This window comes from Trichomonas vaginalis, chromosome V (assembly GCF_026262505.1).
Source record: "Trichomonas vaginalis G3 chromosome V, whole genome shotgun sequence".
NCBI classification, from domain to species: domain Eukaryota; phylum Parabasalia; order Trichomonadida; family Trichomonadidae; genus Trichomonas; species Trichomonas vaginalis.
Window position 1 is genome coordinate 2,951,603 of NC_067207.1, and position 15,912 is coordinate 2,967,514.

Consider the following 15,912-nt stretch of genomic DNA (forward strand, 5'->3'; position numbering starts at 1 on the left):
GGCTTGGGCATCTAACCAGTCATTATTAGCTTTTATATATTCTGCGCTTTTCATTGCCTTTTGCATGGCTGCGTCGTTATTTTTACTTTCTTGTGCTAAGTTTTCATACTGTACGGTTTGGTTTTGCAACTGTAAAAGTTTTTCTGCCTTTACATTTGCTTCAACTTCTTTTTTATACTCATCGCTATCCATATATGTCTTCATGGCTTTTTGTTTTATCTCTTCATCTTTCAGTACTTTATATTGAGTAGTATGGTTTTTCAAATTTATAACATCTTGTTCCATTTTTGCTACTTCTGCTGCTTTTTCTGACACTTTTTTCGCATATTCCTCTGTACTTAGTTCTTTCAGTTGTTCTTCTTTCTTCTTTTTCTCTACGTTTAACTCATTTAGTTTCTTTGTGTGTCTGTCATATTCTAGTTTCTTTTCGTTTTCACTTATTTGTTTCTGTATGTCTATGTTTGACTTTTTGACATCTGTTATTTGATTTTTGAGTGAACTCAAATTCATTTGACTTTGAGGGTTATAAGCTGTTCCGTCTGCAGCTCCACCATAGCCTGCCATTTTCGCTAAAAGTGCCGCTCTTAAACCTCCACTCTGTGCACCAATAACTCGGTTTAAAAGCATAGGGTTGCTTGACATTTGTTGCAACATAGTGGGGTCATTCATCATTTGTTGTTGCAACTGTTGTTGTGGTGTCAGTTTTACTATTGGATGTTTCAATGCTCCCTTCCTCTTACGTATATTCTTACGTAGCTTACGTGGCATTTTAAGTGAAGTTAAAAAGCGGTTTTTGACAGATGTTTATATGACACTTTTTGTTCAGCACAAAAAACTACTCGGTCAAAGTGTTGTCAGTTTTGTAAAATAACCGTCCTATCTTGTTTTAAAAGGGGGAAAAGGCTTCTCAAAGTATACTTCCTTGGAACGCCTGTAACTTTTCCTGTAGCGACGATAGACCCTTACTTGTCCGGACAAAGTTATACTATTTTGAGTGCTCTACAAAAAAGTCAACGGTTGGTCGGCTGGGGTTCGGTCCTCCTTTTGGGTCTTGGGAAAAATTTCTTATGGGCTAGAGGGCGCAACGCGCCTGGAAGCCCTCCGAATAAAAACTTCAATTATACTAAACATCTTCAGGGCTAGAGGGCGCAACGCGCCTGGAGGCCCTCCGAATATAAACTTCATTTATACTAAACATCTTCGGGGCTAGAGGGCGCAACGCGCCTGGAAGCCCTCCGAATATAAACTTCATTTATACTAAACATCTTCAGGGCTAGAGGGCGCAACGCGCCTGGAGGCCCCACTACCTTTTTTTTTTTTTTTTTTTTTCTTATTAAACAAAACAAAATTTTTGTTGAATTTAAAATTTGATAAAATGCAATAGTTTTTAAATGTAATATATACTAATTAAATTTTTACATTCACCTATAGTATAATCAAAATACTCTGGTTTTTCCAATTTCAAATTTCTTTTTTCTAATTTCTAAAAGCCCTTATATTTCCAAACATAAGGGTATTCATAAATAAGGTATCTTATTTATAATTTCCAAATGAATTGGAATTTCCAAATAAAAACTTATTTGGAATTTCCAATTGAGAGATTGGAAATTCCAATCTCGCAATATTTCCAATTGCGACGGTTTTTCCAATCGGGCGGTTTTTCCAATTAATTGGAAATCCCAAATAAGGGGGTATATTTATAAATCCCCTGCTATTTATAAATAGGTCTAATTTGTAAAGTTTCGGAGTTAGGGAAGTTTTGTTTCTCTATACGGAGTTCTTAGTTATAATTTTCGAGAGAAACAATGGTGTGTGGGTGTAGAACTACGGGAAATTATTATAGTTGAATCAATGTGATTTGTTTTTTCTCCATGCCGATTATTATAAATTCAAATTAAAAAAATCAAAATTCAATGGAAATCAAGGATTCATGTCGTGAGAGCGAATCTAAAATAACCGAAATGATAGATGAGCGACAAATCGAACAAATATCTCCAGAAGATGCAGTTGAAGTGGTAAGAGAAATTCTCCAGCAACTGAATAACGAAGATTTTACTGAATATGAGGAAATTCTTTATAAAATAAACGAAATTATAAAATCGTGTAAAACTAATATCCTGAATATTCTTGGTGAAGCAGAGTTTTATCCATTAATTCATAATTTCATTAATGCTGACATTGAGAACGAACGAATTTCTGCAATTATTGATACTGTGTGCCTTTTACTTGTACAATCTTGTGATAAAGAAGAGTTCTTAGAATTAATTCCGCAGTTTATATTCGAAGATTTATTTTTATTGCTACAAAATTCCGGAAATTCTAAAATTTTACAGCGAATATTACAATGCTTTGATAATATGCTATTAGTCAACAAAAGATTATCAGAATCTTTCGCAGAATTAGGATTAATTTCAATATTGTTAGACGTTGAATCAAAATATTCAGAGTTGACTCGGTTTTGGTCAAATGATCCGTATATTACAATAGAATGCTGCTGCTTAGCAACAATTTCTCGATTATATTTTAACGTTCCAAAACTTTTTGATGACGAAATCACACATGATCTAATCAATAGATACATGGAATGGATTAATCAAGACGATTATACACCTCTTTTAACTCAATCTATAAGAGGTCTTGCAATTATTGCAAATGATAACGCTCAAATACTTAATCCGATCATTTCTGTGACGGAATACAATCACAAATTTCTGAAATATATACGTTATTCTGACCAGGAGATCGTCAGATCCACTCTAGATTTGATTTATTATTTATGTGCGGAAATGCCTGAATATTTCGATCTTGGATGCTTACAAAATAACATAAAACAGCATTTGCAATGCTCCTCAAGTGATTCAGATCCAATAATTCCTTCAATTTCATGTAGAATTTTAGCAATTTATTTTAGTTACGAAAGCAATCATGAATTACTAATTTCGGAGGGAATAGTAGAATTAGTTATTAAATTAATGAATGGAAATGTGCTGGAATACAAAACAGAGGCAACAATTGCTTTGGCAAATTTAATTTGCACTGCAACAACAACAACTCTTGAGTTTTTATTCCAGAAGTATGATTTTATTCATCGGATAGTTGAGCTCCTCGAAATAGATCACGAAACGCTAAATCTTGCAATTTGTCACACAATCATCAAAATTTTAGATGCAGCAAAATCCGGATCTGAAGATTTATCTGAAGTTTCTAAAACATTGGTTCAAGAAATTGATCCTGAAAGGATTTCCGAACTTTCAAACGCAGTTCAATCAGCAACTGCTGAAATTGCCGAGAGAATTCTCGCTTATCTTGATGTTGAATAATTTTGTTTTATGTGTGTGCGTAAATCTTTTATGTTTGATTAATTTTTCATGAAATTATTTATAAATTTTTTTTTAACTCATATATATGATATTTGAGCGTTAACATCTTCAATTATTGCATACTGTAATGTTGTATGGGTGGATAATTGTCTTGATTAGGCAATTCCATGAAAACATTGAATATTTCCCATGTGTTTCATACCTTTAAGATATGTAATATGATAGTATATTAATACTAGTGAAAAAAAATATCAGCATTCATCAATTGATACAAATATTATTTTATAGGTTGAAAGATGTTATAGAGAATTGATAATTTTTACAAAGTTTTGTATGATGCCCAATAGATCATTGGTGATTTTAAACAAAAATGAAAATAAAAAAATTAAATTATCGACAAATAAGAAGAAAATTTAAAGATAAAGAAGATTGATTTATTCAGAGCAATATAAAAAGAAATTCTTTTGAATAAGAACTAATAAATAATAAATAAAAAAATTGAAAGTAAATTAAAGGAGAAAACTAAGAGGGATGTTGTATTTCTTTTCTGCATCAAGAATAATTCTTCTGTACTGAACATTAATATCAACAACAAAATTGGATTTCTGTTCTGTAGAAGGAAGTTGTTTCTGGCCATCTACGATGAGACGTTGTAGCTGTGACTTGTAGAAAACTTGATATTGCTTTTGGAGCTCGCGAATTGAATTGTCTTTGCTTCTGTTATTATCATCGATTGATTGGTTCAAACGGTTCAAGAGAATCATAAGCTGCTTCTCCTGGAGATTGAGGAGTCTCTTAAGCTCCTGGTTGTACTTCTTTTCTGTGCTTTCTTTCCTTTTGCCGATGTATTTCTGATTAACTTCTTCTGCTTTGCGAGCCTGCTGCCTTGCGCCGTTGAAATCGTTGGATTTGGCCAATGTCTTGGCTTGCTTCTGCAAATCGATCGCTTGTCCGCAAACGAGGGTTTCATTATTAAGTTGTTCAACTTCTCTTGCGGTTTCGACTTCTTCAATTTCCAAAATGTGGCGATCATGGACTTTGGAAAATACTGTATTCTCGTTTTCGCGAATTGCAAGCTCCTTATCCTTGAATTCGTTGTTAATCTTATCGAGATTGGACTTATAGTCGTTAATTAGATCTTCTAATGTCTCTGTAAGCCATTTGGCTCCAATTGTGGTAGCATCTACTGGTGCACTGTATTGCAGCATTTGAATTATTGCTTCTATGAATTCGGATTCATCGAAATTCAATTTTTCAATTTCTTCGGCTTTGGCAACTCTAAGTTGAGGGATGTCCATACCTTCATATTTCTTGTATCTCTTGTCATTCTTGATTTGGGTATGTGACATTTTCAATCCGGTCTTTTGTTTCTTTTTAGAATTATTGGCTTTAGTTGTGGCAGCTGGAGAAGTACGAACGTAATTCATTTTACCTGTCGACTTAAGTGTCCTTGATGCGCGTGGAGATTTCTCGCTTGTGGACATCCTCCAATATAAAAAGTGACATTTTCTATCTTTTACGCGGCATATCAAGAACTTTAGAAGTGGATGCAAATGCGGCGATGATTATTTATTCACGATTTTTTCTGACTTTCAAAATATAAAGATTTGTAAAGAAACTGAAATCAGAAGTTTAGAGATTTATGATAAATGAACGGAGTTTCAATTGTATTAATGTATTGAGAAACTATTATAGTTTAATGGAAAATTCATAAGAGTGTCATGATTAAAGTTACTTGTGGTCATCAAAGCTAGATGCAGGCCATTTAAGCAATAAAACCATGCAATATTGCCTTATAATGAAATTTGTATGGCTTAAATATATCTATTATGTAGAATTTCTGAAATAAAATTTAAATGACCAAAAAATTAAGCGTAATATAAGTGTTTTCTCTCAAGAAATGCATTAACAATAAGTACCTAATTGCCTTTATTCCTCTTTTTTTACTATCTAAAGCATGCCTAATTTATCTGATCGAGAAATCAAAGAGCCTATTCAAATAATTTGAGAGTTTAAATTAAGGCCTATCATAAATGCATAAAACAATAATATTTTCATGAAAAATTTGAAAATCAAAAATCTCTGTTACAATCAAATGCTGTTCAGACTAGAGAACACGCTAAGCTGAAATTTCAAGATTTGGAAGGCTCCAGAAGAATGATGGTAGTAATTGGCAGGGTCTTGTTGGACCAGAGACAATCATTGATAAGGAAATAAGACAAAGAGAAATCATTTGATTCTTTCAGAGCAAAAGGAGATCATTTTCATCGAACCCACGAAAAAGTAAGTTATAGAGCCAATTGAAGAAACATTTGACATCATCTGCAGCGATGTTGGATCTAACATCGGATTCAAAGAAGGGCGCATTCTTAATGAGATAATTCAGTCTTTTTTCACTGTAGTTGAAACATTATAAAGATTGCAATATTATGTAGAGAGTTAATGGCAAAACATGAAGGGATATGTGGCCGTGCAATTTTGACACAGAAATGTCAAGCAATCTATTGGAAAAAAACATAAAAATTTAAAAAAATAAAAATAATTTATATTATGAATTCTAATAATACAAAAATAGGTAACTAGAATTTAACTATTTTTGCAATTGTATTATTCTTCTTCATTACTTGTTTTTGATAATCTATTACTTCATTAAGTGCATCACCAATTTTGCTGTTCAAATCAATTTTAGTTGCTGCATATTTAACACCTTTTAGAAAAGCTTTTGATTCTCTGAAACTGAAGAAATTCGATGTATGTGTGTGTACCAAATTATATATATTATCTTTGGATGATTTAACATTGTATGAGAACAAATTTAATGAGCAATAACTGGAGTTTGCTGTTGAGTGGAAAAGAAAGTCTTTTACAGGACCACCTATCTTAAATTCTCCCAAAGAAGATAAAACAGTGAAGCAGCCATCTTGAACTTTTCCTTCAGAATAATTTGTTGCATATGTATTTAATGATGCCCATGGCGCGCCCCTCTTGAGTTGGTAATTCATATGTTTGCGCATTTGTGTCATTAAATCTTTGACAGTATCATTCAATGTAATGTTATCAGCAAAAACATTGAAAGTTGATAAATACTGGCCTTGAGTTAATTTGTAATTTTTCTCTGCATAAGGGCGAGTGCCAAAAACTTCCCAAACACCTGTTTTATCAAACTTTCCATTTAAAGCAGAGACTGATAAAACTTGTGATGCGAAGAGAGATTCACTGAATCCATGCAATTTTTTGTCTTTTTTGTCAAAAACTTGAAAATCTTCCATCTTCATTTTCTCTCTGAAAGACAATGCAAAAGGAACGTTTGTAAGATATTTTCCATCTCTTGATGAGTATCTAACTGCTTTTTCATCACAATCTACTGGTGTCATATAAAAGTTCGTGTTTTTCATCTTTTCTCTGAATGGTTCATATGCACCTGGATTTATTCCAATTTCAGGAATCTCTTTATCTTGGCAAATAAGATCATTGAAATATTTTAATGAGGGTCATTATTGATTTTGTAATTTAATCGTCGTCGTTATCGATTTTGTAATTTAATCGTTATCGTCTTTTTCTAAACGTGCATTTTTTGCTTTCGGAGCTATTGAACATACATTGGCCCTTACCAGCAATTGAAAACTATTTTTCATTATCAACAATTACATTACTCCGAGTTATTCATCAATCAATGAAAATCGATATATAGTCCATACTTCAATTTACAATATTGGCAAGTCCGATTTCACTTGGCATATTTAACTCATATAGAAAAACCAGTTGGAATCGGCAAAATTATCTTTAATTCCATACATAAGAAAAAAAAATTATAAAGTTCTTCAATAATAGCAAACTAATAGTTTAAATAGATTTACAAGTATCGCCCATCTACTTTTGATATAATTCACATATTAAATGTAGAAAACTGGTTTAAAATAAATATTTCAAAAGTTCGAAAACGATTTATGAAAAAATAACGTGATGACATTTACTAAATTTGCTCTGTATTAAAGTATCGATGATAGAAAGAGCATATTTTGTAAATATTTCAAAAATATTTAAAAGTCGGAGAAATTGTATTGTAATGTACTATAATTATGTTACAAATCCGATTTAATACTAATCCTTCGCTATTGAAGTTGTTTTGAGAAGGATATTCTCTAAATTCTTGATAAATCTTTAAAATCTAGAGTAATCGTTTTGTAAACTTAACAAAACTAAAATGTATACCAATAGATTGGCATTTTCTACGTTTTCAAAGTGAGAGAGTGTAAATTCTTTTTTTTTATCCTATTAAGGTTTTTAAAAAATTTATTTAACAATAGGATGTTTAACACTAATTTTTTAAGGACTTCGACTTTAGCATCACATAAATATGTTATTTTCTATATTAAAACGTAATTTTGGTGGTCTTAGAATAGAAAAATATGCAATATTCGTGGAGATAATGAGGGTTCTTAAACATGTTCTTAAAAATAAATAATAATACAAATCTTTATTCAATCTTTTGATATTGTTGGTCCTCTCTTTGTGAAAATACTTAACTTCAAAGAGTATTATGTTTTACCTAGTGAGGACCTTAAGTTTGCAAAACATAATAAAAGTAAAATAAAAAAGATCTGATTTATCACAAACTTTGAGTATTATAGGATTTAATATATTTTCTTAGTAGATTATAGATTTAGTTTCTTAAAATCTAAAGTATTTCTTGAGGAAAATATAAATTGAAATTCAAAAAGTAAAAAAAATGTAAACAAATCAAATTTTAAATGGACCAATGTTGATTTTTCATTCGTTTTCTCATTATCGAAAAAATTTGGAAAGCTAAGAAGTCAATAACAAGTTATATAATACAACAAAACCACATCGGATATGTTTTCATCAAATAGTCTCCTAGATTTGTTATGAAATTAAAATATCATGATATTTTAAGGGCTTTTGATTTCAATATTAGAATTATTCAGTTATATCGTGCTAATATCAATTGCTTTATACAATTAATCGTTTACAAGCTGAAAATCGAACAATAATTTGACTTTGTAAAAAAGTGCGTCATTTTTATTCGTTATACTTACAAAATGTAAACATTACGAGAAACATTTACATTTGTAAATGTAACAAGTAAATACATCAGATTTAAATTGTAAATGTAGTTTATCTCTCTCATCTCCTTTTTAAAAGGTATTACATACATACGAACGCATGGTCACTCAATAATTAGCGTGATAATAATTGAGGATAGACTGTAATCGTAATTTATTTTTGGACTTAATTTCGACATTTTGAAGTCGCTTGAAAGTCTTGCAAATGATTAAATTTGGAAAATTTGACCTAAGTCTGCATTATTTTGATGACTTAAACAATTCTATAAATCTGTTTTCCTAAAAATTTAAAAAGATATAATTTCAATTTCCCTAAATTTATGTAATTCATATATCACCAAAATATTTGGACTGCATTTCGTTTGTCTGCACCTAATTAAAGTCTAAATACCAATTAATTTTGGAGTTGCATTGCTTTTAATGTAAAAATGCACGTTTAGAAAAAGACGATAACGATTAAATTACAAAATCGATAACGACGACGATTAAATTACAAAATCGATAACCTCTCTTTTAATGATCCTCCATCAAAGACACAATGAACACCAACAACAGCTACTGCATCTTCTGCAATTGCAATTGATCCGAGAGCTTTTGATATTGGTCTAGTACAATATAAATCAGCATATTTTGCAATGTCTTCAAGATCTGTTAAATTCTCTGGAATTTTGTATACAGGAACTTCTCTCTTTTGGAATACCATATGGTTGTTCTCTAAGTGTGTATGTAATCCTGAAAATGATCGGCATAATTTGTCAACAACATTATCTCTGTCGGATTTACTGTTGCATCTCCAAACAGCAACATCATTTACATTGAAATTGGTCCACATTGTTTCAAGATTGTCTGCTAAACGTCGCTGGATTGACATTACTTGATTAAAAGTGAAGTAAATAATTTAAAAAAAATTGAAATGAGGTATGAATTCACACCTAAAAATTTTTTTGAAAAATGATCAAAGAAATATGGCATGCCTTTCTACTGGAAATTTTCGAAAAATCGGTTAAGCATTCAATCTTATTGAAATTTCAAATGTATGAATTCACACATATTTTATAGGTAGAAATTGATTTGCAAATAAATGTTAAGATCGTATGAGTTATGAAAATGAGAATCAAAGCAGTAGTTTTTGAAAAAAATAAAAATTTAGAAAATAAATCCAAAGTATTCGATTTCAATATCATTTCCCCAATGTATATTTATATAAAAAGTAAAAATGCTCAATATCTTGAGATCGAAATCAAAATTTTAATACCTTAGATGTTAAACTTATTATGATTTGTACTATAATGTCATTATCACAGTGTTGATAATTTTTGGTAATTGAAAGATATCATTTTATCTTTGATGAGAAAGAACCGTCAAAGCTCAAATCAACAATAAAATGTTTCATGTCTAACTTTTATTATCCAGAAATGAAAGTATCAAAACTTAGTTTCGTTCTTATTAAAAAAATTATCTCGAACACGATTATTTTTGATTCAAATGCTGTTCGGCATTAGAATAAAATATAATCATTGGTAAGATAATAACCCTTTTATTGCATATTTAACAGACTTCACGCCTGTATTAAAACACAATAAAAGTGTGACTCAAAATTGAAGAAGAAAAAAGAAAGGGAGATTTTTCGTAGGAAAATTGGTTTATAATAAAAAAATCTCTTGTTCACGTACGTTACATGATCAAATATGAGCTAGACAATGTTAAATTTAGTTGAATGAGGCGAAAAAATAAATTGAGGTAAAAAATATATGATTTTAATATACAAAAAAATAATAAAAATAAAAAAGTTAATATTCATCAGCTTCGAATGGATTTGTTGTTGCAGGAGTTCCGTCATCAGGTTCATTCATATTCTCTATTGAATATGGGTTCTGATTCTTATTTAATTCAACATTTTCCGCAACGACATTTGAAGGAGGAGGAGATTGAGGACCAATTGTTTCATCAATTTCATTTAGATGTAGATGGTCCTGGAGAGATCTCTGGATTGCTATATTTAGTTCATCATCTGAATTCAGCTGAACTTGGTCTTCTTCCTGATTTATTTCGTTTGGAACTGATTCATGAGACTCATCACTGTTTTCATCATGTGGATTTCTTGTAGAAATCATCATACGAAGTTGAATTATTATGAAAGCAATCAAAGCAACAACAAAAGTAACACATAAGAAAATAATCATTCCTAAAATTCCTGGTGTTTTAGATCGTGTCAATCCTATCTTTGGATCTGACTTACTATTTGTTAATATGAATCCATCAGTTGTATCAAGGAACGTAGTAGATAATCTTGTATCATATTTACTCTGATTCAATTTATGATAAACATATAATGATCCGAAATAAGAATTATCAGCTGTTTGCAATGCAATGAATATTGATTTAAACTGTTGTGCGTATGAATGAATTGTTGTGTTTATATATGTAGAATTATCTGTAAATGCTGAAATTTTGTCTCTTATGTACAATTCAGCAGAAATATCTGTTGGTGTTGAATCAGGGAAACTAAACCAATAACATGTAGTAATTTCATTCATTCCTGATTTAACAGTGAAATTAGAATTCAAATCCTTGTTCAATATAGAGAAAGTTGTATAAGGAATATTAGAAATACCAAATCTGCGGCATGTTTTATCCATCAAATAAGGGAACATCGATGAAACATGTATTATATCAAGACTAGAATCTAAAACAACGTATCCTCCATGAGGAAAGAATGCTCCATATTGATTCTCATCATAACTAAAATTACCAATTAAAGTATTATTTAAATAATAAGCTTTTCCATTATATTGATTATCATGTATAACAAATGATGCTTGTAGACGATCTAATATAAATTTTGTTTTAATTTTGTTTGTAAACATTTGAATATTCCATGTATTTAAAATTTTATAAGTAATTAATTCTTCTTTGTATTGACGAGGATTGATTTCTGTTGTTGAATTTGGATTGTAATAGAAAGAAGTAATTGATGATATTGGTTTTATATCATTAGAAAATGTGATAATATAATAATCAGCAAGTTCTATATCATTAAATTTAATTTGTAATAAAAATGATTTCGCTTTGTAAGAAAGACTTGTTTCTTTAACTAAAAATGATTGTTCTTCGCCTTCTTCCCAATAAAGATCCATGTAATCGGGTTGTATACCTGGCTTTGATTGTATATTTATCGAAAAAACTGAATCAGAAATAATCCAATAACTAAATCCTGTTGAATACATCATAGAAATGTTTCTAGTCGATGAAAGTGTTGGATTAATTATTGAAAATGGTTTCATTTCATTCGTTATCAGTTTGTAAGGTGTAGTAAGTTGTGCAGCTGAATAAACAATAGTTCCTGTATTAGGACAATATGGTAATTGGAAATAAACAGAGCCAATGTTGTTTCCGAAATCTATGAACTGATTAAAGTAAATTTTTGTGCCGTTTGAAAGAATTGCGTAGTGTATTGATGATGATGGGTTGGTAAAGAACAATGTATAGTTACTTGTCGTGAAATCCAATTTGTAAATTTGACCAAGTTTTAATTCAACTGTATTGTAGACGAGTTGTTTGTCAATTGTAACTGTTGTAGTTGTAGAAGTGATTGTTTGAACTCCTGGCTCGATTAATGTGGATGTATACGTTGGATAAAACAATGAATAAAATTTAATTGTTTCTTCTGTTGTAATTTGAGAAACTTCGATGTTAACATTGGTTGTAGTTGCTAAGTCTGCAATGTAGATCATGCATGTTCGCGTATTTGTTAAGAGAAGCTCTGAATTTGTGATTAAATTTTCGTTTGGTCGGTAAATAGTGAATGATAAGTGGCTAGGTGAAGTGATCGTAATCGGATTCTGTGCTGGGTAAAGGATACAAAGAGTTTTTGTTGAAAACTCCGAATTGATCAATGAATACTTGGAATTAATGATTGTAGATTCGCACTTACCATCCACAAGGAACGCTGAATAGGAAACAGTGGCAGAATTGATGTTGGAAATTATGATTTTGTATTCAGATGAATATCCTGTCTCAAATGAAGGGTGTGTGGTAGTTAGAGTAGCAATACTCGAACCGGTGGGATCATAAACAATGGTATCGCCTGAAATCTCATGGAAATAAACAACTAATGAGTTGGATAATTTCAATATAACACGATTTGAGCTTGTTACAGTAATTTTCTCACTGACCGTGTCTGTAACATCGCGAATGATTTCACCGTTACGAATGAATGAGCTCTGGAGAGCGAAATAACTCGAATAAAAATTATTTGTTGTTTGCGTTGAAGAAACAAGGGTTGGAGTAATCGTAGTTAACGAATTGACAGACGATGACGCATTTATTATTAATAAAACTGAATTAGGAATTGTAATTTTTTCAAATTGAGTTTCTGAGACCGAAAATGATTCAGCATTCGGTGATGTAATCCATGCGCATATGAAATTACCCTTCATGATCGCAACATCTGGTTCATCACTCAAACTTCCACCAAATTTATACGAATGATCAACAATATTAGTAGTAATATATTGGGAACAATATTTTGCATTGTCGTAATCACTGTAAATTATTGATGAAAAACATACATTTGTTGTTTCGCCTGTTTTATGAACAAAAATTGAGCCAATTTGATTGCCAAAATTGACAATTGTATGCGAGTCATCGGACATATAACCTATATACTCTCCGAAGCTATCATAAACATGTGCTTCAAACCCACTTACTGTGTGAAAAATAATCGATGTATTATATTTTTGAACGGAAATTTCAATTACGTTTGTAGAATCGAATTCTTCTGTCCAAACTTTAGACTCTGTACACTCGATGAACTTCGATGATGCTCTTAAAGCAAAAAAAGATATCCTATTCATTTTAAATTTGTAAATTGTAAATATATTTTCTTTGATCGTAAATTTTAGTAAAAATTTTTAATTATCTTGTATTGAAAGAAAGACAATATGGTATTTTGCGATAATCGATGAGGTTTTATTACAAACCAATAAAATGATTTGATAAAAATAATGATTTGTAAGCATGATCCTATGACGAACTGGTGTACATTGAATTAAAATGACTAACTATTGTTTGATTAACTTTAATTTCATAACGTTGGATATTTCACATGAATTTTTTTCGTAAAATGTATAATTCTAATAAAAATTAATAATAAGTTGAGGAATGTGATCATATTTTGTAATACGTAATCTTTAAAAAAGTTAAACTAGAAAATATACATTTAATCTAGAGATAGGGCTTATTGAAATTAGATGTTTTGATTAAGATTTAAAAGTATAATAATTATTTGATTTGATTATTGTGCTCCAATAGATATTAGATATTTTCTTACCTTACCTCTTGAATTTGAGAGTGCAGTATCTCCATCATTATTCTTTGCTTCTTTATCAGCTCCAACTGAGATAAGATATTTAACAACTTCAAGATGACCATATTCTGATGCATAAATGAGTGGAGTATCTCCATATTTATCCTTTGCATCTTTATCAGCTCCAACTGAGATAAGATATTCAACAACTTCAAGACGACCTTTAAATGATGCTTTAATGAGTGAAGTCCATCCATCCTTATCCTTTGCTTCTTTATCAAATCCAACAGAGATAAGATATTTAACAACTTCAAGATGACCATCTCTTGATGCCCAAATGAGTGCAGTATTTCCATCATTATCCTTCGCTTCTTTATCAGCTCCAACTGAGATAAGATATTTAACAACTTCAAGATGACCATTTAATGATGCAGAAATGAGTGGTGTCCATCCATCATCATCCTTTGTTTCTTTATCACAGCCATATTCGATAAGTGATTTGACAAGATTAAGATTTCCTTTTTCACTTGCAACATGAAGTACATTCTCTTCATACTTATTTGTCTTCTTCCAAAGTCCTTCTTCACAAGCCTTTGAAATAATTTTGCGATTGCCTTGAGAAGAAAGTTCTTCAAAGAATTGGTAAACACTATCAAAATCATTAGTTGCCTTAAGTGATGAGATTTTAGTTAAAAGATATTGTGAATGATTGATGTTTTCTTGTGTTTGATTCTGTTCAATTTGAATTGATTGGATTTGTTCTTGAAGTTTTGTGATTTCTTCTGCAGATTTACGCATTTCATTATCATTTACCTCTAAGAAATCAATGATACCATCAAATATATTGAATTTCATGTATTTTTTGACTGATTTAAGAATTGAAAAGACCTCGTCGATGTTTTGGACTGTAACTTTCGCATTTCGTGTGCATTTGTATAATTTGTTGGCGCTGATAGTTGGTGATGATTGTTTGAGAAGAGAAATGAACTGAGTTGTGGTTAATTTGGAATATTTCATGATTGTTTTGATGTCTTCGAGTTCGAATGTATCAAAAAGATTTTCATTTCGAATATAATCATCGATGTGAGCACCAATGTATTCGAAATTCAGAGTAATACCTTGACTCATTTTTAAAATGTCGTAACTTTACAAAAAAAAAATCTGAAAAATATCAGAAATCAAAAATTTGTTAACAAATAATGTAGATATTGCTAAGCTGTTATGAATTATTATAAATTTCAAAATGAATCTTCATCTTCATGATATTTTGCATTAGGGTTGTTAGATTCCCGACGATAGGTGTCTTGGAAGATTTGCCTGGTGTCATCATAGTGTCTTTAAATCAAAAATTTTATTTTGGAGTTAGTTTTATTGATTTTTCAATAAAAAATAGTGATGCGAAAAATTCCCAAACATATGGGGTTTCTTATATCCCGTCCCCTATCGTTTCCCCAATTCAATTTTTTTTTTGGAATTTTATTTTTTTCCCGCCCATTTGAATTAAAAATGGGCGATTTTCGTTAATGTGATTGAAATATCATAAAATTAATACGTATTTTAGCTAATAATTCTATTTTTATACAATATTCTCTCATTAAATCAACATTTTTTTCTAATTTTAATTTTTAATTTTTAATTTCTTCATAATTTTAGCGATTTATGCTCATTATTAGCAAATAAATAATATATATAATATACTTATTTCATTTTATTCAGATAGGTCTTTGGGATTGGGATACCTTGTCCAAATTCAGAGGAAGTTTGAGAGGTTGGGATGGGGTAGCCCATATTCAATTATCCCAAGTGTACTCCACGAATTTAAAATTATATTATATTATTGATGACATATCTAAATTTATAGATAAAAATTTCAATGCGTACACAATTTTTTTTGAGAAAATTCTTTTTTTTACTTATTTTCATTCATAAAAGCTCACGTGAACTTAATTAACAACTGAGACATTTCCTATGAAATCATTTAATGCCGTCAAAATAGACATGTCTAAGCTGTTTTGAGTGACTTTCGCTCGATGTCATAACCGCTGCGGTTTTTTTCAATAAAAAACATTTCTAAAACAAGAAAATAAAACGATAAAATATTTATATTTTATATAAGGATCTTATATATTTAAAATAAATATCATTTTATTTTTTTCATTGGTGTCTGTCAAACCATAATACACTATTCAAAAATTCAATG

At 30.3% G+C, this 15,912-nt stretch overlaps 6 protein-coding genes across 6 annotated transcripts, besides 4 other annotated features; 1 reads left to right on the top strand and 5 right to left on the bottom strand.

Moving 5' to 3' along the window:
* Window positions 1-314: 314 nt before the first annotated feature.
* On the bottom strand, window positions 315-768 carry TVAGG3_0269270 (protein of unknown function, DUF4106 family; the record flags this gene model as incomplete). The annotated part of the gene is made up of 1 exon (XM_051228547.1): window positions 315-768. A coding segment is annotated over one exon (454 nt), but the record flags the coding sequence as incomplete, so codon positions are not given.
* A 1,145-nt stretch (window positions 769-1,913) lies between these two features.
* TVAGG3_0269280 (armadillo (ARM) repeat-containing protein family) lies at window positions 1,914-3,340 on the top strand (the record flags this gene model as incomplete). Its single annotated transcript, XM_001321971.1, has 1 exon — window positions 1,914-3,320. One exon carries the CDS (start codon window positions 1,914-1,916, stop codon window positions 3,318-3,320), a length of 1,407 nt encoding a protein of 468 aa, XP_001322006.1.
* A 337-nt stretch (window positions 3,341-3,677) lies between these two features.
* On the bottom strand, window positions 3,678-4,804 carry TVAGG3_0269290 (uncharacterized protein; the record flags this gene model as incomplete). Its single annotated transcript, XM_001321972.1, has 1 exon — window positions 3,830-4,804. The coding sequence occupies one exon, from the start codon at window positions 4,802-4,804 to the stop codon at window positions 3,830-3,832; it is 975 nt and encodes a 324-aa protein (XP_001322007.1).
* A 1,095-nt stretch (window positions 4,805-5,899) lies between these two features.
* On the bottom strand, window positions 5,900-6,694 carry TVAGG3_0269300 (uncharacterized protein; the record flags this gene model as incomplete). The annotated part of the gene is made up of 1 exon (XM_001321973.1): window positions 5,900-6,694. One exon carries the CDS (start codon window positions 6,692-6,694, stop codon window positions 5,900-5,902), a length of 795 nt encoding a protein of 264 aa, XP_001322008.1.
* A 114-nt stretch (window positions 6,695-6,808) lies between these two features.
* Window positions 6,809-6,894: a terminal%2Cinverted (terminal inverted repeat of MuDR-N2_TV transposon ID:TVAGG3_0269310).
* Window positions 6,809-7,026: a mobile genetic element.
* A 1,677-nt stretch (window positions 7,027-8,703) lies between these two features.
* Window positions 8,704-8,910: a mobile genetic element.
* Window positions 8,830-8,910: a terminal%2Cinverted (terminal inverted repeat of MuDR-N2_TV transposon ID:TVAGG3_0269320).
* Window positions 8,911-10,146: 1,236 nt separating this feature from the next.
* Window positions 10,147-13,260, bottom strand: TVAGG3_0269330 (uncharacterized protein; the record flags this gene model as incomplete). The annotated part of the gene is made up of 1 exon (XM_001321975.2): window positions 10,195-13,260. One exon carries the CDS (start codon window positions 13,258-13,260, stop codon window positions 10,195-10,197), a length of 3,066 nt encoding a protein of 1,021 aa, XP_001322010.1.
* A 341-nt stretch (window positions 13,261-13,601) lies between these two features.
* TVAGG3_0269340 (ankyrin repeats (many copies)-containing protein) lies at window positions 13,602-15,719 on the bottom strand (the record flags this gene model as incomplete). The annotated part of the gene is made up of 1 exon (XM_001321976.1): window positions 13,701-14,840. One exon carries the CDS (start codon window positions 14,838-14,840, stop codon window positions 13,701-13,703), a length of 1,140 nt encoding a protein of 379 aa, XP_001322011.1.
* Between the last annotated feature and the right edge of the window lie 193 nt (window positions 15,720-15,912).